We start from the raw sequence: 26,263 nt of genomic DNA, 5'->3' as shown, positions 1-26,263 counted from the left end.
TTTATAAAAGCCGTGGGATCAGTGATTTTAAAAATTTACTAGCCATGATTAAAAATTCACTAGCCCTACTTTACTTTAAGTTAATACAATTTTACTAATAGTAATAATCAGATATGTCACCTAAAGGAGGAAATTGACCTTAAAAACACAAACATTGGGGGGTTGGGGTGGGGGCAGGATATTCATATTTACAAAATCAACTTAACTGCAACATTTGACCTCTTTGTTTTCACTAGCTGTCGGGCATGACAATAGTAGTTATTTACTAGCCCAACATTGAATATCACTAGCCATGGAAGTGGGCTACCATAATCTAGAAGCCCTGCATGTAATACAGATACATGTATTTTAAATCATTTGATAATGTGTTGATATTTCTCAGTACGACTAGTCGCACTATGATTTCTATACTTAAAAATACAGGAATGCTAGTCACCGTAACAGACCATAAGATATCCATTTAACAAGTAAATTAATTTATGTTAAGACACCAGCAACATAATTAAAACAACAATTGCCTGTTAAACATGTAGATGCATAACCAAATACTTAATACACACTTCACTTGGGAGTTAATTATTACAATGAGTCACAATAAATATACAAATGAAGTTAAACTGACAATAGTTAAAAGTAATGGAGGTACATATGTATAATGATGGTATATCATATACAGTCACGTGTTTCATTCTGAAATAAAAGATTCATGTTTTATGCCACTCCACATTAAGTACTGTATGTTTCTCTCACTTTAAATATGCTCATTTCCACATACTGAACAGACTAAGAAACAAAACCAGGGGGGATGGGGAAACGGTCAAAACGGGGATCAACCAAGTCAACACAAGCGGAACAATCAATAGAACATTCTCTCAACACCACATGTCAAATGCCACCTACAGCTGTTCAATTAAAGCCACATACACTTATAATAACCTGCCACAGCACATCATCCCCCAACACCACATGTCAAATGCTACCTACAACTGTTCAATTAAGGCCACATACACTTATAATAACCTGCCACAGCACATCATCCCCCAACACCACATGTCAAATGCCACCTGCAACCCTTGAATTAAAGCCACATACACTTATAATAACCTGCCACAGGACAGGGGTCTTATCATTCTTTTACATGTTAATCAATAAAACAATTTATAAAAAAAACCTGTGTGAGATCAATCGACAACTGACTGTCCCTCTGGCAAGTGTTCTCACAATGGATTATGTCCAGCTCCTTGTCGCTCGCTGAGGTCACAGTTATAGAAAATACTTTTAGGATCGGCAATTATCATAAAAATAATATACCAGGCAACGCTGAAGTTACAGTTATAGAAAATACTTTTAGGATCGGCAATTATCATAAAAATAATATACCGGGCAACGCTGAGGTTACAGTTATAGAAAATACTTTTAAGATCGGCAATTATCATAAAAATAATATACCGGGCAACGCTGAGGTTACAGTTATAGAAACGTTTTAGGATCGGCAATTATCATAAAAATAATATACCGGGCAACACTGAGGTTACAGTTATAGAAAATACTTTTAGGATCGGCAATTATCATAAAAATAATATACCGGGTAACATTGAGGTTACAGTTATAGAAATATACCGGGTTATGCTGCGGTTACAGTTATAGAAATATACCGGGTACCGCTGAGGTTACAGTTATACTATATAGAAAGATACTGGGTAACGCTGCGGTTACAGTTATAGAAATATACCGGGTAACGCTGAGGTTACAGTTATAGAAATATACCAGGTAATGCTGAGGTTACAGTTATAGAAATATACTGGGTAATGCTGAGGTTAGTTATAGAAATATACCGGGTAACATTGAGGTTACAGTTATAGAAATATACCGGGTAACGCTGAGGTTACAGTTATAGAAATATAGTGGGTAATAGATAGTTTAGGATTCCACCTCATTATCTCATGCTTCTGACCCAAACTCTAAGATATGTGGAAGAACAGAATTCTGAAAATTTATCTTTTTCATACATAGATTGCTTTAGTACAGTTAATGCCAATTTCTATAGAACTAAAACTGCTTATACACAGATTCAATTGTAATATAAATAATAAATCTACTTGTATTCTTATTTACAAGTAGATTTCATGTTTGATATATCATGCAAAAACTGATTTATTACAACTCTATCCACCTTCCCTCATCTCATGCAAAACAAATATGAACTCAAAACCGAAACACTAATTCCTGAAAATATTTGACAGTCATGAGATGTAGCTTACACTTTGAAGACGAAATTTTAAATAACTGTTATGGGCAACAGAAAACTGAACAGGCAGAAACAAATATGAATGAAAATTAAAATGCTGTTTTTTGCATATAATTTATAGGCAAAATTGTACCAAAACTGATTAAGATGGAATGAAACTCAAAAAAGAAATAAAACATTTTTTTTTTTTATTACTTATTCAATTACAATTTTACCTGTATCTTATTTTTTAAACAGAAATATATACATGTAATGATGTCTATTACTTACGGATGACTTAATCATGATTTTTATGCTTAAAAAAAGAAAATAATGAGCCCAACCATAACACACACATTTATAGATGAAGTTTCTGAATTTTAATTATTTATTTTTTCCACCTAAGAGTAAAATGGCCAAATGATGGGAGGAAGAACAGAAATATTCAAGCAGCAGTGAGCAAGAATGCATGCAAACATAACAAATACATCCAGTTGTTTCTTCAAACTCTTAACTGTCATGACAATTTCAAATCTTCCATATAAAATGGAACGAAATAGGCAATGAAAGTTCTATAGAATATGTCCACTTTAAGATATAGCAGGTCTTTCAAACAAAAAAACACCCAGACAAATGAATCCGGAAGGACACCTCAGTACACTTTTAATGTGTAGTTACATCTATGTTTTCAGCTGTATTATGAAATGCTCCCTAGCCTGTTTTTAAACAAATGTGATAGGAGAGTTTTAAAAGTTTAAAAAGTTGAACTACATTTTTCCATTAGCAGCAAGGGAGCTTTTTTTATAGGCAGAATAACACATACCACAGTCTTTGATATATCAGTCAATGGACATTAATGGGGACAAGAAAAATCCCAGTTAATTTTTAAATCCATTGGTCTCATGGCAAGTGAATTTAAAAACAAATCTAGAACCCCTGACACTAAATTAGGATTATGGGTGTCACTCTGTATCTCTTGCTTCTGTGTCTTTAATAACTGAATATTACAGTATTAGAGAATGGCTACAATTCTTCTGAGAATGGCTACAATTCTTCTGAGAATGGCTACAATTCTTCTACAATGTCAGCTATCTATTGTTTGAAAACAACCACTGGATGCACATTCACTGTACATAGCAAATGGAAATAATCAGCAACCAATGGTCAGTCAGGTCAAAGGTCACTCACCTTGCTTCAGAGCTGTAACCATAGAAGCATTAGAATCCAGACTAGTTAGGGTAAAAAGATCAGCGCAAAATCATAATGTTCTCAGCACGTCAGACTAGATGTGTTAAAGTTTAAGTTTGTTTTGTTTAACACCACCACTAGAGCACATGGATTTGTTTACCATTGGCTACTGGATGTCAAACATTTGATAATTTTTTACTTGTAGTCTGAGGAAATCCTCTTCTTTTTCCATTAACAGCAAGGGATCTTTTAAATACACATACTATGGCATTTGGTATACCAGTTGTGGTGCACTGGTTGGGACAGGAAAAAACCTAATCAGAGATATATATTTTTTATGGAATAAGGCACAAACAATAGATTTTGATATACCAACGAATGGATTGTTCCTACAGATTTATGAGTGCCATAAAGAACATGTTGGTGAAGTATACAGAGCGAAATTCCGAATTCATTACACTGACAAACGTAATTAATCATCATGATCGCAGTGACAGTGCTGGTCAGACGTTTAAAGTTCCAGTTGGTCCTGCCAAGCACCAACCACCATGACAGAACCAGTACATGATCTGAAAGTGTTTACCAGTGATCGTCAATACAATCTACTGCTCATTGCCCTGGCACTGAAGTACATCCAGCCGTACTCATCATCCTTAAGAATAGTTATTACGGCTCTAACATATCCAAGGCAATTGCAAGACAAGAGTCCAGAGTAAGAACAGACACCTACATTGTACAAGCACCACTCTTAAAAAAACCCGCACGGATTCTCACATTTCGATACATTTGCCACAGACAAAATAGTCAATAATACATACTCGGATTGACTGGTTATGAAGCAGTGGTGGTAATGGAGGTGTGTGTATGTGGGGGGGGGGGGGGGGGGGGGGAATCATCTAATGGATCTCCTCAGTATACAAGTAAGTAAGGTTGTAACATAGTCTGACATGCTCAGCTACTAACAGTAATAATTTTTTCAAATAATACCTTTCTTACAAGAATGAAGAAGGTGTATGTAAAATAAAGATAATAAGCAAATACCACACCTGAAGACAGAAGATTAAATGAATAAGGGTTGTTATGTGCTGTGGTCAGGTGATCTCATACAATTACGAAACAGTTCGAAATGCAATCGTTTAGATTTAAAATACAGTGTTTTATCATAGAAACAGACGGTGTAAAGTATAGGCTGATGCTGTTTAGAAATAATAACTAGATATTTTAAAAAGGAACAAACACTATGCATGTATAATGTTAATAATTTTGGTTTATATGGTACTTTCTTTACAAGTTATAGTTTGTAATAATCAATAAATAAATTAAAAAAAAAATTGTCTATGAAAAAAGGCCTAAATAAATTGTATTTAAAAAAAAAGAAAAAGAGAGGATTATTAACTATTTTACAAAATATCAATCTTGAGCTGCTGCTAGTAAAATTCAATTAATGTTAGATTTTTCTATCTTTAATTAATTTACATATACACTCATTAAAAGGAGGTAAAAACAGGAAATTTGATGTTTGAAATCCATGAGATCACCTGACAAGGATTATTGTAGTTTATGGTTCTCCAAAATAACATTTTAAAAATATACCCTTAACACTAGATATTAATTAGAAAATAAGAATAAGCTTGGATAGTGCAGAAAATAACTAGAAATGATGGCAAAAGCAAAATTATCTTGTACATAAAATTGCATATTATATTAAAAGCAAACTGAAGAAGACTAATAAGAAGCACAGCCTAAAGAATGTAAAAAGATGGAGAAGTTTTATTATTGAAAAAAAAATCTATTTGGTGTACAAATCCATAACAGACTAAGGGCGAGTTTACAAAGCCTGTTTATGTCGTACACACATGTAACTACATACATTTACAATGCATAAACACCTGCATTTAAATAAAAACCCAGGCTTCATAAATTCAGCTTAAGTATCCAAAATAGCACTGAATACAAGACCTTTTACACAAGGCATAATTAATTGCACTTCTTTGTGAACTCGTCAACTCTACTTACGTAAAACGTTTTCACGTATATTTACAAGTTTATGGATTGGGGGTGGGGCATAGAGGTTTTATTTTATAGTCCATCCCATCCTTCTATAAAAGTGTTTTATGTAAATAATTTCAGTTTGGTTTGATGTCAGAAGAAAAGTAAAAGTGTTTTGGAAATAACAAAAATATACTATTTTTGTGTACAATTTAGAAAACAATCGGCTCAAATATAAATAACTAATAGTAAATTTCATAGTATGAAAAAAGGTGTTCCCTGTGGGATGGACTATAAACGTTTTGCTTTCATTGGTTTCTGTGCCATCTGTATGAAAAGCGTAAGGAGGACGAACCTGACTAGCTGGCTGAGTTTGGCCATCAACAAGGCCATTCTCTTAGCGGCGGAAATAATCTCGTTGTCTTTACTCGACCACTGCTTCGCCTCCATGTGCAGTGCATGGGCTGCCATCTGTTACAAGAAATAATAATAAAATGTTAACACTCACTCATGGTTTATACAGTACTGTTAACATATTATGTATGCATACTACAGTGTAGATCTATTTTCTACTGCAGGATTTATGCTCGTAGAATGCTTAAGAAAACAGATTAAAAATAATAAAACATGTTCTGTTGTAAAGAGTTACTTGCAGCGCTAAGAGTATCCCTATTGGGTTAGGTTTTAACACTGTAACACATCTGACTTGAGCATGCATTCCAAGTCTCCACAATTTCGAAACTGGCATATCCTGAAAAAGGGTTATAACAAAAATATATGCATAACCTATTTTGATTAATAAAAATACTTTTTGGTATTACTGAAAAACTAAATAAAATATCCATTGCTAGGTGTTATTAATGAGTACATTTTTCACAAACCACTGAAACGGTCAATCAGTGGTGCCATATAATACTGCATGACAGATCCATGAATGTGAAACAGTTGCTCTTACAAGTGGTGGAGGCCTACACTCCGATGTTCATCAGCCTTCCACAGGAGTCTGATGGCAAATGCATATCAATAGTAAGAAATGAAGACCCAAATAAAACATTGCATGGTGTGTACCACATTGATCCTCTATGTTCCCTCTAGAACAGAAGATGCCAGCAGATGTCCAACAAGAATCATAATCGTAAGTAATATGATTTAATGGGGGAATAAAACTACTGGTCATGAAAAAACAGGATCATAAAGCTTTTTTTTACAAGATTTCAATGTACATGTGAATGAGCACCTAGATGTGGGAGGTCTTTATCCTGCAATTTGTAACAGAAAGCAGGGTTAATAATGTGGTGCCTGCTTCTCAACTCAGTTTTAGCTTTAAAGGCGCAGACCCTAGTTTTTAACCCATAAAGAATGGACACTAAGTTTAGTTAATTTACGAACTTGTAACTCATTTAGATAAAGTTACAATAAGAGTGAAAGAAGAGTCTGTGACGTCAAAATGGGAAATATCCTTAAAAATAGACTAGAACTCGAATCAATAAACTGCTACTTCTCAGACGCATGTGTGTTTTTAAAATATGAAAAATAAAATGTTTGGCATTAGAAACACCAGAATGACCAGAAACACTTCAGTTCTACAGAAATGGATAATCTGAAGAATGAAATACAAGTAATGTTTGATTTCAGTGATCATAATTGGCTCTAATAGTGAAAAATATGCTGAAGTGTTTAAACAGCTAGTGTCTGTCCCTTTAATATACATTATTCTAATTGTACCTCTTAACATTCCCAGCAATTAATTCCATCAACCCACCAAAAGATCAACGTACCCTCTTTAGAGACTGAAGCCAGTTTGTATGACTCTGAAGGATCACTTTACAAGTTAAACAGTACATTTCAGAAGCTTTGACCTACACTGCTTCTAAAGCATGTCCCACCAATACAATGATGTTGACTAAATTTCATTATCAATGGCTATAAGCATCACACTGAAACCTCAAGTTTACCGCATGCACTTAGACCTGATTCAATGTTAGTTACAATACAAGACTACATCGTTCTGTGAGTGAGTCTGTAACTAATTTTTACATAGACAATATATGTCAAACATTCCATTCACGGCACAAAACAGTCACAGATCATGCCAATATAACCAAATATCAGATCATACTGTACTTCTGGTGAATATAACACCAGCTATTGTCTTGCTATTTCTATATCAGATCATACTGTACTTCTGGTGAATATAACACCAGCTATTGTCTTGCTATTTCTATGGATACTCTTAACTGAGCAGATTATATTACTGGAGTAATAATATGGAAAGAAATGAAAGGGAAGGAGGGGAAGTAAAAGAGTAGGGAAGGAATAACAATATTCTGGCATAATGTTTGATCACTTGCTATTAGATGTCAACTGAACATGTATGGTAAATGTTACCACTCTTTGCTGTTAGCTATACAAATGGTGATTGTTATACACATTCCAGAGAAAATGTTACTTTTTAAAAATTAATGGCACAACATCTTTTATATGATATTTTTAACAGACAGCACATCACATGCTAAGATCTTTGGTATACAAATCATTAGGCACAACATATACCAAGACCTTTAAAACAGGAAATAATGCTATGGGTCCACTGAATGAATGAATGAATGAATGAATGAATGAATGAAAGAATGAAAGAATGAATGAATGAATGAATGAATGAATGAATGTTTAACGACACCCCAGCACGAAAAATAGATTGGCTATTGGGTGTCAAACTACGGATCCATTGATGTGGACTTAAAATGTATAATTTTTATGCAAGTCAGAATAAGTTTTAAAATAAAACACTGAAGCCAGTCAATAACATTATTACAGCAGACAAAAACTGTTAACAACCAAGTGGAGAGTTTGTGTTATAAATAAGGATGAGCCTCTGGTATGAACAATGGCAACATGCACCATGCATGACAATGATACCAAACGGCCACTTACTGATGACAGAAACTGAAGGGCTAGCTCTAGAGCCTTGCAAGAGCAGCATGGAAAACGGGCAACTCAAATGTTAGCTTCATAGCAAGTAACAGTTATCTCCCCTAGAAGCAGTCATTTCAAACAACAGTTGTCTCCCTCTAGACAATGATAGCAGACTAGTTTTCTCCCCACCCGACCTCTAGAAACAGTAGCACCAAACTGCACTTATAGCTTTTCTAGAAATAATCTTAACAAGCTACAAATATTTTCACAAGAAACAAAGGACACAAATTGCATTATTATAGCAAATACTGTAATCGACTTTCGAGGGACAATGGTCAGGCCAGTGGTCTTACGGCTGGGTGGTACTGGGTTCATTATCCTAGTACACACTTCACAGAATAAAAACCAAGATGGTGGACATAACTATATTATATATTTTAGTTTTTTCTGTTGCTACTTATACAGTTTTGTATTTTATTAACCAGAGTGGGACTTGTTATGACCTTAAAAATGTACCTAAAAAGTAATGAGATCATCTCAGTTAAATACAGATTTTTGTTTACATTGTCAAAAAAGTACATGTAAATGTTTATTATAAGTAACAATTTGAATACAGGTGAATTGCCGATGTCCACAATATGAAACCCCATGTTCATGTGACACTGTATCGTTATTAATTGGTTAGCCTGTATTACTGGAACTACTTTTAATGCTTCTGTTTTATAATTCAGGGCTAGTTCTGCCACTCGTCAAATTCACCAATTGCAAATTTTAGGAACAAATGGCGAATTTTAGTTTAATTCGGCGAAAACAATTTGTGTAATAATTGATAGTGTGTTGGAAAATAGCTATAGGTTTTGACATAATTTGGCGACATTTTCTGATCATCCAGAGCTATCCCGTTTTATTGATGATCCTGTTAAAATGGAACTAGTTTTATATCTCTCTTTGGCTTGATCACTCAATGATACAAGCAACATGAAATAACCTTTGAACACTTACAATGACACAATCTATTGGAATTATTTTAAAACATTTTGTTTGTTGGTGTTGTTTAGGGGTCTAAAATGATTCAGTGTTATATTGAACACTTATAAAGATTGGTTGGTTTATTTAGATGTATAGTAACGGTTAAAATAACTCAATAAAATATCACCTGAATGATTCCATGTTATAGGTGATACAAGAAGATTTCCACACATACCATGATTGGTTGGTTTATTTAGATGTATAGTAACTGTTAAAATAAGTGAGACAAGAAGAAATCCATACATACCATGATTGGTTGGTTGGCCTGTGGTATTGGGAAATCATCCTCATCGTCCGTCTCTGGTGGTGGAGGACGGGGCGGAGCCATCTCGTGGGGGAGGGGAGGTCGTGGAGGAGCTCCTTCTGAAATTAGAACACGAGATGTGAAGACTCAACACACACATATATCTATAACACCTGATGTGAAGACTCAACACACACATATATCTATAACACCTGATGTGAAGACTCAACACACACACATATATAACACCTGATGTAAAGACTCAACACACACATATATATAACACCTGATGTAAAGATTGAAAACACACACATATATAACACCTGATGTGAAGACAACACACACACACATATATATATATATATATATATAACACCTGATGTGAAGACTCAACACACACACATATATATAACACCTGATGTGAAGACTCAACACACACATATATAACACCTGATGTGAAAATTCAACACACACACATATATATAATACCTGATGTGAAGACTCAACACACACACATACATGTATAACACCTGATGTGAAGACTCAACACACACACATACATGTATAACACCTGATGTGAAGACTCAACACACACACACACATATATATAACACCTGATGTGAAGTATTATAACAGGGTTCTTACACTTGAAAAAACATAAAATTCAAGGAAATGTTCGGGATTTCCCCCCGAGACATTTAATTTTTTTTCCAAGACATGGAATGTTCAATCAGCTAATGTTTTTATAACAAATTGTTGCCTGAAATTAGACAGGTTATGAGGACAACAAAAGTAGATGTGAAAAAAATTAACTAACTTTTTGGCTTAAATTTCCAGGACATTCCAGGCCTGGATTTTAAAATCACAAAACTGAAGGACATTCCAGTCCTGGATTTTAAAATCACATTCCAGGAGTTTCAGGATATATAAGATCCCTGTATAATGACACAACTTGTTGAAGTCATCTGGAACCTAATTCACCAAACTCTTGCAACACTAATATCGCAGGACAATGCAAAAAGACATGCAAAGAGGATGCTTTGTTGTCTAGCAGAGAGCCTAAGAGAGCTTTGTGAATTAGGCCCCTGATCTGGTCAAGACCTTGTAGTATTTTATTTGTTTTGTTCTAAGAAAATAGGGAATCAGTATCCCAATTCATATTTCTTTCAGTTTCTAGGTGCAACTGAAATGTTATGAAATACATCAGCGCTCCAGATTTAGTTTGCCATGTAAATGAAACAATGTAATCCTGAATACATTGCGTATGTGTTTACTGACAATGAAAATCCATGCCCTTTAAAATGATTAGGACTTATTGAGAATATTTACATTAGTCCATCCACATGACCGATTTAGTTAATTACACATAAAACATGGAGGGATTGATGTTTAAATATGCTTGATTAAAACTATCCTGACTGGACAGGGTTTTTTAAAATGTAATTGGAATTGTGTTTTTGTTTTAAATCATGCAGATAATTATCCTTGTTATGTAATAAAACAGAATATTTTTTTTTAAATGTGGTTTGCATTTATTACTCATTTTTTATTTATTATTTAATGAGACTTTTTGTTGCAATATTTCATAAACTGAATTTGGCTAATTACCAGTAGGAGCAATGTATATCAACCATACTAAATGTATTTACTTATATATAAAAATAAAGTGAACTTAAAAAGTATATTAACCATACTAAAATCACACAACAATTGATCAATTGTTTGTCCATCTTAAAACCTGCATGTAACAACATTAATTAATGTAGTCAATAGAAATCTGTAAAACAATGTACATATAGCTTAAAAATACATTGTAATATGACGACTAAATAATGCAAATACTAAAACCAAATAGTTAAAAACAAGTTGGAAATAGAAAAAACCCATGCAATATAACAATGTGTGTCTGCATGCGTGTGTGAATGTATATGTATAAATTAGTCTGTGTGCATGCACTGCATGCATATGTATGTGTGTGTCCTGAGCATGTGCACTTGAATACATACATATAGGTTGTACATTAGTTTAGTACCCTTAAACAATTCATGCCCAAATAACATACATGTAGCAAATGCATGCATACGTTATTTACTGTCGAGATATAGTTTGGTGTATGCGTATTTGGAGTATATGCTCTCTTTGACGGTGAAATGTATCTACAAGGAATAAAAACAATGTGGCATCTAAGGGTAGGTGGTCTTTCAATAAAAGTTAAATGTATTTACTTATATATAAAAATAAAGTGAACTTAAAAAGTCTAGAAACATATTTAGCAATTATGTATGATTGTGGGGATGGTGGTGGTTGCCTTGTGTGTATATATGTGTGTGTGCATGCCTGTGCATATGTGCATGCATGCGTGTGTGTTTATAAGGATGTCACAGGCAGTGCAGATGGTATGGCCATGGCCGTACCACTTTTCAAAGATACCACTTTTTGTGGGTGGGTGGGTTATATTTGATATTTGTTGTATCTGTGAACATTTCCTTCAGAGGTGAATTTGAAAGGAGAGTCTGGCAACCTTGAGCCATACCACTATTTTTTACATTGTGCCACTCTTGAATGTATTCCATGTTATCATTAGCAATTCAATATTAATAATACCATGCAGTATATAGTCCATTTGAAATATAATGGCTATATGAGGTGTTTTTTAGTTATAAGATAGAACAGAAAAAAGCAAAATTTCAATGTAAAAATATCTACGAAAAATAAACTTCACTTAATTTTTTTTTATGGTGATGTACAAATACATGTACCTGTTGCACTGAGTTTACCGGTACCTTCACAAGTTAATCATTTTATTACCAAATTTTTCTTTCTTTTTAAAAGTTCTGAAATTCTGTTTTCATTTCGATGTACATCAAATTATACATGTATAGTATCAAGTATTACAGTAACAGAATTATTAAGCACATTTTAAAAAAATGAAAGGATAACACAATTCATTCTTGAAAGATCATAACGGCAACAAAAAGTAAACAAATGGTCCATTATTCATTCTTAATAATGTATTTTAATAAGTATTGTGTTTCCTTTGGTTTTTAATACTCAAATAATAAGTGAACAAAAAGCTGTATGTCAAAATATTAATGTGTATGTTATACTTTTCCACAAAAGTTTAGAAAACAACATCAGCATCACAATAGTTTGTAGGCATATATTAAAAAAACAAAAACATCATCGAAGTAAGTTTAACACAGTATGAGTTCACTAATTAGCATCCATCAACAATGCAATTAGCTTCTGAAAACAAAACAAAATGTGTTAGTTACAATATTAAACATTTACAATGCTGGTTAACCTATAAAATATACATGTACGCTGATGGACAAAAGACATGTAACATGTCTAGAGAATTAAACTGATTTATTGGTTTCATTACATAGCCAGAAATCAAATCATTTGGCAAAAATAATTTTCAAGTTAATAGGGGAACATCTAGACATTTTTTCTGAATGTGACGATGACACAAAAGTGACATGTAACAGAGTGTTTTGTCCATCAGTATACAGAATACAGTAACTGAGATAATCATCCATAATAATCCACACCATTTTTATTTGCAGTTATAGATAACATGAGAGATACTATCTCACATAGGATAAGCACAATGATTTCAGTCAAAATGGTCAGTCAGATTTTGCTGTCTTGCTGAGGTTACACCCACCACCCCCCCCCCCCCCCACCCACCCCCATAGCATCGTTAGTGATGGTTCATCACTGGTCTAATATAGGACATTTACAATTGCACATGACCAATATTCCCATCCAGTGGTTTACAAGTATGAATAATAACAGCGACAATGTTGATAACTATGGATGATCTGCAAGGACAATGTTAACGCATGAAAGTCCATCCAAGCCTGGGAATGGGACATTCGTTTAAAAAGAAAAGGATCATTGTTTTAGTAAGATTTATATACACAGACAGGTACAGGTAATAGGTGTACACATTTTATTGCCAGCCAGCTGGAATTACCACACACGCTGTAAATCACTGAATATCACTAGGTGCTATATGTATATCACATTGTTTCAGACAGCCATTTATTGCACATAATGTGAAAATGAGAGAAAATAATTGAAGAGTTCATAATAAAAACAAAACAGATCAAAAGTGCCTTTGTAGGTGGCTAAGAGTTTGAAATCTTTTGATACTGGACACTGTATTTATTGTCATTTGACAAATTTTAAGTATCAGTTCTCTTGTTATAATTTTTCTAAACATAATAAAAATGTATCCATCAATTTTCCAGATTTTAGGGTTCGTAATTTTACCCTCCATACCCTGTGGCAGAAAACTTGATATTACACATAAGTACATGTGTAACAAGTTGTAGCAATGAATATGACTAACAAATATTTTTTCAAGAAAATTGTCGTAAACGAATGATCACAAACGGTAAGAAGGAATCATGATTGTGTTTGCAAAACAACTTTTCATTTCTACGTCAATGAAATGAGAATATTATTCCTCCATTCAATTGGAATATCGATCTGAGGATATACAAGACCACCTGCATTCAAGGATTTACAGCTCGGCATTCAATATTATTGGGCTCAAATATGTTAAATGTATACATGACATTGCATAGCTATTAATATTTCATTGATCAAGTGCCCTTTGCATAGCTCATATCTGCATTTTTGGCCTTTTGTGTATTTCTATCCCCAAAAAACTGAATTATTATTTTTTTAAATTCCAGGTCCAGTGAAAAAAATCCTAAAATTAATTTGTTTCGTATTCTAACCCCACCAAGAAACCATACACAATACTCCTCCCCCACCTCCCACCCCCCCCACCCCATTTTTTTTTTTTAAACATGCAAGCCTAAACAATATATGCCACCAAGCCCCTGTTCCATGAAGCAATCTGAGCACTAAGGTCACCGTAAGTACCTAATGCAGTGTTCGAAATAAGCACTTGTCCGTTTGTCCTGACAAGTGATAATCTGCTGGGACAAGCAAAATGTACCTTGGTGGTTGTCTAGTGGACAAATAAAAATGTCAGGGCTTCTAGATTATGGTAGCCCCACTCCCATGGCTAGTGATATTCAAAGTGGGGCTAGTAAATAACTACTATTGCCATGCCCGACGGCTAGTGAAAACATTTTGTCAAATGTTGCAGTTATGTCTATTTTGTAAGTATGAATATCCTTTGCCAACCCCAAACCCACAATGTTAGTGTTCTTAAGCTCTATCACCATCTTTAAGTGACATCTGATTATTATTATTATTCAGTAAAATTGTATTAACTTAATGTAAAGTAGGGCTAGCTAATTTTTAATCGTGGCTAGTAAATTTAAAAAATCAATGTTCCCATGTCTAGTGGATTTTATAAAAATTCTAGAAGCCCTGAATGTATAATGCTGTTTCATTTAAAAAAATCTAAAACATTGTCATTGCTTTTGAATAAAACTAACAACTTATTTGGACAAGTAAAAATATTGATGGACAAGTAGATTTGTAGATGTACTTGTCCTGTGGACTAGTGAAAAATTCTGCTTATTTCTATTACTGTTTTGTGGTGTTGTTAGTGCTAAGATGACTTCGTTAAACAGGGCCCAGGTCAGTATATGTGCGTATTTTTTTCCTTTTATGAAACCCTTCTTCAAAATGCAGATACAAGGATTGCAGTGGGCACTAGCAACTTGTCTTGGACGCTGTTGGGGCTAAATTGGCAACTCTTGGATCAGGCAATGTTTTGTTAGTCCTACCTCACATGCAGGGAAACTCATGCCTGAAAATAAAAACAGAACTGTAACAAAAGTGAAATGAGCACCTCGTCCGCCATAGGAATAATAGCTGAACGGATCCTGGGGGGGTGGGGGCACTGGTGGAGGGGGGATGGGTGGTGCACAGTGCTGCTGGTCTGTGAAGTGGTCCTGCCGCAGAGATGCTGAAAAAACAGATACCATTACTGATGAATGTGCTGTGAATACATAGAGACATATGAAGCCACAACGTGAAACAAACTACCACCATATTAATACATTTAATACATACTGGTACATGTTATGCAGCTATACAGTGACAAGTACATTGATGTGTTAAAACACTTAACAGATTATTATTAAGGTGTATGGTTACAACGTTGTGTACATTTTTCAAATACACATTTATCATTTAGAATTAGTTGTGCATATAAATATAGAAGCTTTTGTCATACTAGTATCACGTTACAATACATGTATATACGTGTAAAGCACAAACATTTATTTAATGGCTTGAAACAGTATGAATAGTATTGCTTCATACAGTTGAACATGTAAAAATATACATTGTACAATATATAATAATTATTAAACATGTAGAAAAATAATGTTAAATTTATAGGAACACTAAATTAATAATAAACTGAAACGTAAAATAAAATAAAAGATGCATTAACTCATTTCCATTAAGGTGGTATTTTATTTTGAGATATGAAGGGGGGGGGGGGAGAAAAATCCTGTGAAAATTTTGCTAATCAACATCTTTGTTTTAAATAACAATATGACATATATGTATACCGACTTTTATTAAAATCAATAAAATTTATAACAGATATAGAAGCATAATTAAACTAAGTTACAAATTGCATGTACTGGAATCAATCAAAATGGAAGTCTTCATGTACTAATAAAAAATGAATAACTTCGCATGAAGTTGCAGTCAGTTTGCATAAACAGATATTTAAAATTTGAATATTTCTGCATCTAAAGACAAGTGTTGATCAAAAATATTTCAGTGTGACTGAACTGACAATAAGATATTACCAAATTTTAATTTTCCTCAAAACAAATTCACAGGTTAAACAATGTTCAATTTAACGAGAATGTATACGGTATTATTGTCATGGTACTTCGTAAATGCATCATGGGATACCCTCTTAATGGAATAAATAACAAATAATCATTAAGCAACAAACCAATACATTAAGTCAAGGGGTAAAAAATTAAGATAACGTAAAGCATAAATATTAAAAATCAAATCACAAATAATACATGTATGTATTCAGTGCCAAGGTCATAAATCATATTGAAAAATAAGAAAACATTATTTGAAATATTAAATTTTTTTTTTTTATTTATGTCTTTAATGACAAATTTTACAAGAGAAAAAGTTAAACGTGTGTGTTGTTTAACAACACCAGTAAAGCACATTGATTAATTAATCAATGGCTTTTAGGTATGAAACATTTGATAGTTGTGACACATAATCAGTCATCAGAAGAAACCTGCTACATTTTTTTAACAGCAGCAAAGGGATCTTTTTTATGCACTTTCCAGACAGGAAAGCACATACCATGGCCTTTGATATACCAGTTGTGGGAACTGAAAAACATATTTCAAAGACTACCAACTTAAAGACACTTGTATACACATTCATTTTAAACATAATTAAATGAACCATTCAATATTATTATAGGTTTTATCACTTTCTCAATGCAAGTAAAAACTAACTGACTGAAATGTGTGTTTTAAACTGAGCTTGGCACTGAATGGTGTGATGTAATGAGTGATGTCATGAGACACGTAGTAAGGGTACCTTCTTGTTGGTTGCACATGGGGCCGTTGGCGCTGTACTCATCTGGAACTGGCAGAAATGATGATGACCAATCAGAAAACCTCATACATAATAACACAAGCTTTCAGGTCACTACATTTCATCCAATGAATGACACGTTCACATTTTAACTTTAATTCAGCACAACATGCTTTCACAGAACTTTCAAATTGAGAGAAAAAGATTTTCCACAAAACCCAGCAAACCACCCCAATGACCACTCAGGGATTTTCAAATAAATGTTTTTTTCCTTTTAAAAATCATGCTTTAAAAACAAAACAAAAACAATAATAATTAATTTTTTTAATTAATTAATTAAAAAAAAAACCCAACCTAACATAATTGAATAGACAGCTTTAAAAAGGTATCAGGTTGGAAGCAAAACAATATTGTTGAAATAAGTATGGTACTGGTATCTTTTTGATGATGCATATAATTAAAAACCCCACTTAACCCTAACTTAAAAAACACAAACCCATTTAATGTGGCGATAATTCATGGAAAATCCTCCTCTCAATTTAATGAACATGTTAAGTTTATAAAATATATGTACAAACATCACCATATTTAGTACTATTAAGGAGTAGCTGATATTAATGAACAAATTTAATGGTTCATTGGTTCTTCATATATGTTGTATAAATACAGGTATGTTATTTAATAAACGAAACTAAATTAATCTGCACACAGTTATTTATGTATTAAAATGATACTGAATTTAGTAATTTTGAGTTTTAACAGTGTAAATTTTTAGTCTTAATACAATGTTTCAATTCATGCAATATTAATATACCATACTCGTAAATATGTGAGAAAATAACCTACAAGGTTCAGTTGTTTGAAAATCCCAAGACATAACCAATATGCCTACGTACACATATACACATGTAGTTACATGGATTACAAACTTAGTTACATTATATACTTAACCAATACACAAACTAGGTCTTCAAATGTGATATTCCAGGCAGTTTGAGAGATGTTATGACAACATGAATTTCACTCTGTTAACGACGACACAAAATGAAGAATGACAATATTAGTTAATGGAAACTAGTATGTTAATTCAACTGACAGGAAACAAGATAAGAAAACCAAGATTAGGGTAAAGAATGGAACATGGTAAAATACAGCAGTGAATCTGTTGTGTAATGATCCAAAAAAAATGTCTAATCTCTGCTATAATTGTTAGCATTAATCATGACAGCTAAAATACTGGAATTTAAACCCCAAACCAATGCACTCAAATTTGAAGTGGTATCCACTTTCTGAATCTGGAGTCTTTATTAGCAGGAATGCGTGGTATGATGGGTATTACCAATATATTATCAAAATTTAAATAATATGTATTGAGATACAACTTATCTGTCCCAATACACTTGGCATTTTCTATATTTCAAGTTCATGGTCTGTCAGAAACCCCAATCTGTTTTATCCAACATGTTTTCTTAACTGTATTCATAGAATTGAAATAAAGAGTACCATACATGTACATAATATGCCTGACAGAAGTAGGTTGCAGTGACCTAGTTATAGTACGCAAAACACCACTATCCCCAGTTGTACTTGCATGTCAGGTTTGATGATCCTATATGATATGACCAAGATCTTTTAATGTGCAGTAATGCATGAAAAGTAAAAAAAAAGGAAATGTTTTATTTAACGACACATTCAACACATTTTATTTATGGTTATATGGCATCAGACATATGGTTAAGGACCACACAGATATTAAATATATTAAGAGAGGAAACCCACTGTTGCCAATTCATGGGCTACTCTTTCCAATTAGCAGCAAGGGATCTTTTATATGCACCATCCCACATACAGGGTAGTACATACCACAGCCTTTGATATGCCAGTCGTGGTGCACTGGCTGGAATGAGAAATAGCCCAATGGGCCCTCCAATAGGGATCGATCCCAGACCAACCACGCATCGAGTGAGTGCTTTACCACTGAGCTATGTCCCACCCCTACATAAAAATTGTGATATATCATGATATAAATATTCTTATAATACCCATCCCGATTTGTCAGCCATTCAAATACCTGCAGGTTTAAATGCACAAGTACAAAGGAAAGAAAAGGTTTAAAAACAGCCCAGCACATTTTTAAATGTGGTTATTAGGGTCTAAATTTTGACAGTTGTGACACTTGGTCTAAAAAATGAAGGAATATTCCTGTTACTATCACAATGGATATTCATACCAATTAATACATACATGTACTCTTTCAGGAAACAAACATTAATTAAATTAAGTTACTGATTTAATTAAGCATGGTCAGACTAAATTTAAAGTACCATGGCTTTGTTTGAATATCCACTGGACATAATGACTGTGATCACAGCATGTTTAGTTTGGTAGTTTTGATTTCAGGTCAGTCAGATGTAGTCGTTTGAGATCTCCTCATCCGTGCACATGCAGTCAAAATTATATTATCTCAAGCTGGAAGCACATAATTAAACTTGCCACTGCGAGGATACTGGAGATTTGGTACTAATATATTCAAGGAAAGTGCCTTTTTAGTGTGAATACGCATGCCAAGCAAAGAGGATGATAATTCCATCATACACAGATGCCACCACACTTTCTCTTCCTTTCGCATAGCCAGTGATGCACTTATACCACATTCACACAAGGAAAATACCCCCCATAAACATGCAATCAATTTTATTTTTTTCTGGAGATTGTTTTTGGAGGGAGTATTTCTTTGCTTGTTGCAGATTTTCATGAGAAATACCATGCCTGCGATTACAATTACTGTAGGCGATTACAATTACTGTAATACTAATCTTCTAGCAGTTTGGTTTAGTTTGGTGGTACGATGTCTCCAGTTACTAAATTTACTTCCTGATACTACTTAAAAGTACTTAGTATCAACCTTTGATGGAAATTTCAAAAACTTAAAAGTTAAAATTTGTTTTGTTTAACAACACCACTAAAGCACATTAATTAATCATCGGCTATTGGATGTCAAACATTTGGTAATTCTGACACATAGTCATCAGAGGAAACCTGGTACATTTTTTTCCCAATCCAGCAAGGGATCTTTTATATACACTTTCTCTCACAGACAGGACAGCACTGTGGTGCATTGGTTGGAATGAGAAAAATGCCAATCAGTTGAATGGATCCACCAAGATGATTCAATCCTCTGACACATGCACCTAAGGCGAGCAATCAACCAACTGAGCTAAATCCCGCCCCTTGATGCCATATAAATTCACAAGCTAATGGAAGTTAAAAATTACTCTCCTTTACCTAGTTTCAGGTGAGAGATGGACAGTGAGAGTGACAGCTCCACTTAACCGGCGAGGCTGATGGTAGTAAATGTTATAATTATTATTGTGACCAGATTCCAATTGATAGCATCAGTTTTTCCTACAATCACAACTGTACTCATTTGTAACATTATGGCTTTATTTCTTATTAAGGATTAGAAAAGAAGAAAAGACAATTTTATTCATGTATTGTTCTCCAGTATTGTTTTTTAAAAACTAATAACAGTAATTCTACCAAGTGCCCAGATGCTATACTAAAGGTAATCACATACATTTGGGAGGTCAGAGTCACATGCAACAGCCCAAAAACGTAACACTGTTCTTGATTTTATCTAAAACATTTTTTTTTTTCATTATTATTATTTTCAAAAATAATATCATATACAAGGTGACGTCAATTTTCTACTTTTAGTAATAGTGACCTTGACCTTCAACAGAGGCAAAGTGTGAACTCATTCAAGATATCATGATTCTAAAATCTGATACATGATTCTGATTCTGATTTGAAGTTTCTTGAAAATCACAATAAGTCATAGAGCAGTGATGTCGTATTTCTATTTTTGGAACAGTGAGAGGATCTCGGTATATACACCGGTGTATTTTGAGATGACAGAAGCAATGATGGTAAAATGAATCATTCAAATTCTGCTGTAAAATATGCACCACCATCAGAAAGGTCAACCCATTAAAAAAAAAATGGTTGAAACTGTGATGGAAAACATGTTTAAACTTCATTCTTAAACATACTAGCGTAACATTAAACCTTCAATAACTGGGGAAATTTCACCATGCAGAAAGCAAACAAACTGCAAACAAGAGAGCATTGCAAAAAAATAAAATAAAGTAAAATAAAACTCTTTAAAAGCTGCCTGAGCGCTGACTACCTCTGGCTAACACTGATCTACCAACATCGCTATCCACGACTAGCGTGTACGGCGAACACAGCACTTGGTGTGGCTGCGCGTGGTAGACGCTGCTAATCTCGTGAATCGGGGATTCGTGATGCACTGGCACACAGTCGGCAAAACACAGCGGTGCTACAATGGATGCACACGTTTATCATTTATGTCAAGTCAACCAGAAATTGGATCACAGGGAAATCTTACTAGAATATACCAGAAGGTGACATTTTCTAGAAACATTTTTGGGGAAATTTGTTTTACGGAATTATGTATAGCAAAAAAAACCTAAAATAATAAATAAAGAATAAATAAAGAAAATAAAGAAAATAAAATAAAAATAAAATAAATAAATAAATAAATAAATGAAAACAAAACCTCCAACAAAGCTACAGAATTTTTTAGTTATTATTTAATCCAGGTTATTCCAGAAATAATTTATCACAGATGAGGAGTTGAGGGTCTTGAAATTTATTTTATTTTTCATTTGAGTGATCTTTCAAAAGCAATTTATTTACTGAATAAGATTTACAGGAAAAGAATGTTTAACACCCGCCACCTGCACCCCTCAATTCATTGTATAATCAGCGACTATTCGGCATCTCCATCATTTAGTTGTGACCATCGATCTAAGAGTATTAGAAAATACAGATAAAAGAATTAAAGAGACAGGGTCTCATGGAAGTTGATGTACCCAATGACCAATAAAGTACTGCCTACAAATATAGATTTAATTTAAATGAACATGTACCTTATTCAAGTAGCTACCATATTTGTTGTTATAGAAATTTTGCTATAATTGTAACTGAATTATATCTAGATAGCCATAAATTGGAGACAAAAAAACAATTAATTAAAAATAATAATTTTTAGTTAAGGCCTAAAAAAAATGAAAAAGAATGGTCATTACGTGAAGATGCTAAAAAAATTAGATCAGGTAGGTGTGGGCTTTTTGTTGTGGGTTTTGGGGAAGGGGGGTTTTGTGGGGGGGGGGGTAATTATTTTTTTTACTCTATTCATATTGGGTAAAATAAAATATATGTACTCTTTTCAAATACATATTAATAAAAAAAAAATCAAAGAAACAAATGTAGGTCAACTACGATGTAAGCCAGCCTTTAACAGCATTTACTCTTGCCACTTCCCCTAAACCCATTTCAGGTACAGTCCAACAACAACAAAAATCCTCAACCCCACCTCCTCCTCCATCACTTCTGGAATAACCCTAACCTACTACTTTGAGTTAATAAACTGCACATGTAATTCGTCAGTAAAACATCTTGAACTAGTGATGAGATGAGTTAACGATGAAGTTTGTTAGACGTACAAGACGACACACAACCACTTACACCCACATCCAATCATACACCATCAGCAAACACACTATTCTACCACTAGCATTCACAATGTTTATACTGCTCAATTAAAATTAGGACAGTGTTTTCACAAACCTTTTCTGCCTCCTAAACTTAAAATATTATATATATTATATATTCCTTGAGTACTAAAAATTCAGAAAAAATAGGGTTTTTTTTAAAAGTGTTCATTTTTTTTTTTTAATTAACTGTAAAAAGAAAAAGAAAAAATTACTGAAGCAGTTAAATACAAGATACATTATACACAATCTATGCATTATATATTTCACAACAATATATATATATATATATATATATATATATATATATATTGTTGTGAAATACAAGATATATACAATCTATATAATGTTCTGTATACATTGCTGGATATATGGCGCAGCCAACAACTGGAATATGAAAAATTTACTAAGTAAACATGTAAACAAAACAACCCACTGCACAGTACAATAATATAATTTTATATATATATATATATTAAAGTAAAACCTTGTGGATAAATACGAGAGGATTATAATAAAATATTAAAACAACAGCACAATCACTCAAAATTTCTACATTAATTACAGGTTTTAAGATTAAAATTACAGGTGTAAACAGTAACTGAATGGTGTAAATATAATTACGGGTGTAAACAATACAGGAGCAAACAAACCTTAAACAGTTTCTAACTACATTAAAAACCAAACACCACCACTTGACACTTGAACAGCGTGTTGCTATGGTTACCTGAGATGTGGAGCTGCCTCATGTCGGGAGGTTCCGGGAAGCGATCCCCCTGGCCGTAGTAACTATCCTTCGCTTGGACGGTGACAGCAGTTCTCACTCCACCAACGGCAGTTATCAGCTGTAGAGGAGGAGATACATTAATTAAGGATTATCCGTTATTTCTTATCAGTGCAGATAATTTTGGGGGTTCATACTGCGATGAACGTAAAAGAAATAACAGACAATCCTCATAATTAAATTAGAAACATAGTTAATAATAATAGCATTAAAAGTTCATATTATGTTTTGATTAATTATTTTGGTTCTTAACCTGACCACCTGACTACATACTGTAAACTGTATACAGTACATTCCCCAATTCATATTTCCCGCCAGGGATTGATAGCTGATTGTGACAACTAAATTGATAATAAATTTGATTGTTTTACCAACAACGAAAATCACAAAATATTGGGATATTAATCGTAGCTCATTTTTAAAATCACTTCTGGTCAGAAAACCACTGTTATTGAGAATAATGGACAAATACTGGACAGCTGGCCACAAATGCCCGGAAGTAAACACAACTTTTTAAATTTTTTGCCTAATTTTAATCAAAATCAACCGATCTAAAACATCATAAAAATTAGAAAAACTCATTCAAATATGAACTTTATTTGATGTATTTATAAAAACATTAAGGAAAAATATATGTGTAGAAGTTATAAATTGGTTATCTCGTCGTGGTTTTGTCAATAATTAATCAAGTAGTCTAAAGTTTTCAAATTTAAGCAGTGAGTAAACTTACAATGGACCAAGTATATTTAAGTATATCACTAAGCTATGAGTTTAGAAATATTTCAGTTTGCCTACCGACTGATTGGCCTTCCTCCAGTTGGTACCAGCGTTGGAATCTCGTGGGTTCATCGAGACAGCCTTGGCGTTCTGGACCATTGGAGTAATCGCTGAAAGGAAGATGAAATATTAGTGATGAAGGAAGGAAATGGTTTATTTAATGACGCACTCAACAAAAATGTTATTTACGATTATACATGTATGGCGTTGGAATTAGTGATGAAAACAAAGGTACAATTGGTTTGCAATACAGATATGATATGAAAGAGCACAATAGGAATGAACGTATTCACCAAATCATTTTATGATGGGAAGACATCTAATAACACATAATTATTGTTATATTATAACATTTACCATGAAACAGCAAACATTCTGAGAGTACTGCTAAAGCAATACATGTCCTCAACAGGGCCCAACAATTTTTTATATGTCTTAAGTTCAAGGGACATAACACTGAAAAATTAGTAAATGGCCATGAAAGTCACACTTCATCTGTAACAGAACATGGTAAAGTTATATACAACATTTCATCTTAGTATCTTCAGGCATTGCAAAAAAAAAAATATTAAAAGTCCAGAAAACACATTTTTATATCTCCTAACTTCAAGGACCATAACTCTGTGAACAATGGGTAAAATTACCATGAAAGTCAAACTTCATCTGTAACAGAACACGATAAAGCAATATACAAAATTTCAGCTCAATATCTCAAGGCATCATGAAAAAACACATCCATAAAACTATATGTCGGACAGACAGAAAGATGGGGTTGAAAGCTAGTCTCCCTCAACTGGACCTGTAAGGGACTACAAAGCCCCAGATACATACAGCACTGTCACTACTTAACAACCAAATATACTCACTGGCTTTAAGATTTTCTGATGCACTGTTAACACGGTCGACAAATTGCGGATCTTCACTGTTATCAGCCTCATTGTGGGCCACTTGCAGCACTCGGTTTGCCCGGCGCGCGATGTTCGACGCATTTGTAACTATCTGTGGCGAGTCATTCATACGAATTCCGTTTTCAATCTTCTCAGTGTCTCGTATTATTCCCTCTTCTGCAAGAAAATAAAATTAGCATTTTATTAAAATCATCAACAAATTATCCATATTTTATTAAACAGATGCTAATTTTGGGGAGAAACGATGAAGAAGTAAAAATATCTTTAATTTTTTTTCAACAACACATGATAATTTTGATGTATTTTTATCCTATCGTAACCAATTAAGTTATTTTAAGAATTAGTATCAAAATAATCTGAATTAGGTTAGATATCTTTTGAGAAAATATGTTTTGTCAAATTTTCATTGAAACTTTATTATCTTGATGGACTGAACAAGAATTAAACATAGTACTGAGTAGATTTTGGTGAAAATAATTTTTCAACTTTGAACTTAAAATTAAGAAGTTTAGTGAAAATATGTAAGTAAAAATTATAAACCTGCACACTCTCAACATAGATTTTGTAAAGAAAATTAAGGGTTAAAACTTCTCTTACCCAAACTCAAAGTTGAAGGCTGTTATAATGTTCAATATGGTTACTATTGGTTTAGCAACAACTCTGCACATGTTTTGTGAGTGGCAAGCCTTGTTGGCATGGTGATCAAGTCATTGGGGAATGTTAACAGTTCTGTGGGGAGGTGCAAGGCCTCTGTCATTAACCACTTACAACTAACCATTAACCCACTGTTCTGGACTGACAGCTTAGACAGCTGAGCCCAGGACAGCATGCTTGGATTTTAGATATAAGCATGAAAATCAAGTATTCTTTATTTATTTCCCAGACAGGATAACACATGTTATCATTAATATTCCAGTCAGAGAAGAACTGGTCGACCATGGAGGTGGAAACGTCACCCAGAAAGGATTTTCTGTCTCTCTCACCGTCCGTCCGTCCGTCCGTCCGACCGACCGACCGACCGACCGACTCTCACTCACTCACTCACTCACTCACTCACTCACTCACTCACTCACTCACTCACTCACTCACTCA

The 26,263-nt window shown here is 33.6% G+C and overlaps 1 protein-coding gene across 10 annotated transcripts in view; it reads right to left on the bottom strand.

The window, feature by feature from the left end:
* Positions 1 to 26,263, bottom strand: part of LOC121381142 (vinculin-like) — an 84,863-nt gene that overhangs the window by 13,592 nt on the left and 45,008 nt on the right. For 4 of the 10 annotated variants that reach the window (XM_041510293.1, XM_041510294.1, XM_041510298.1 and 1 more), the window contains 8 exons: positions 25,130 to 25,327; positions 24,282 to 24,373; positions 23,430 to 23,547; positions 21,313 to 21,465; positions 17,127 to 17,174; positions 15,379 to 15,495; positions 9,597 to 9,712; positions 5,760 to 5,875 (listed from right to left, as the gene is read on the bottom strand). In XM_041510293.1, the coding sequence (XP_041366227.1) occupies positions 5,760 to 5,875; positions 9,597 to 9,712; positions 15,379 to 15,495; positions 17,127 to 17,174; positions 21,313 to 21,465; positions 23,430 to 23,547; positions 24,282 to 24,373; positions 25,130 to 25,327 (958 nt within the window). The remainder of the gene's footprint in view (positions 1 to 5,759; positions 5,876 to 9,596; positions 9,713 to 15,378; positions 15,496 to 17,126; positions 17,175 to 21,312; positions 21,466 to 23,429; positions 23,548 to 24,281; positions 24,374 to 25,129; positions 25,328 to 26,263) is intronic. The other 6 variants (XM_041510295.1, XM_041510296.1, XM_041510297.1 and 3 more) reach the window with 6 other exon arrangements.

Source organism: Gigantopelta aegis, chromosome 9 (assembly GCF_016097555.1).
Source record: "Gigantopelta aegis isolate Gae_Host chromosome 9, Gae_host_genome, whole genome shotgun sequence".
Taxonomy (NCBI): Eukaryota; Metazoa; Mollusca; class Gastropoda; order Neomphalida; family Peltospiridae; genus Gigantopelta; species Gigantopelta aegis.
Note: the sequence above shows the minus strand (reverse complement) of the source record. Positions and strands in the feature narration are given on the sequence as shown.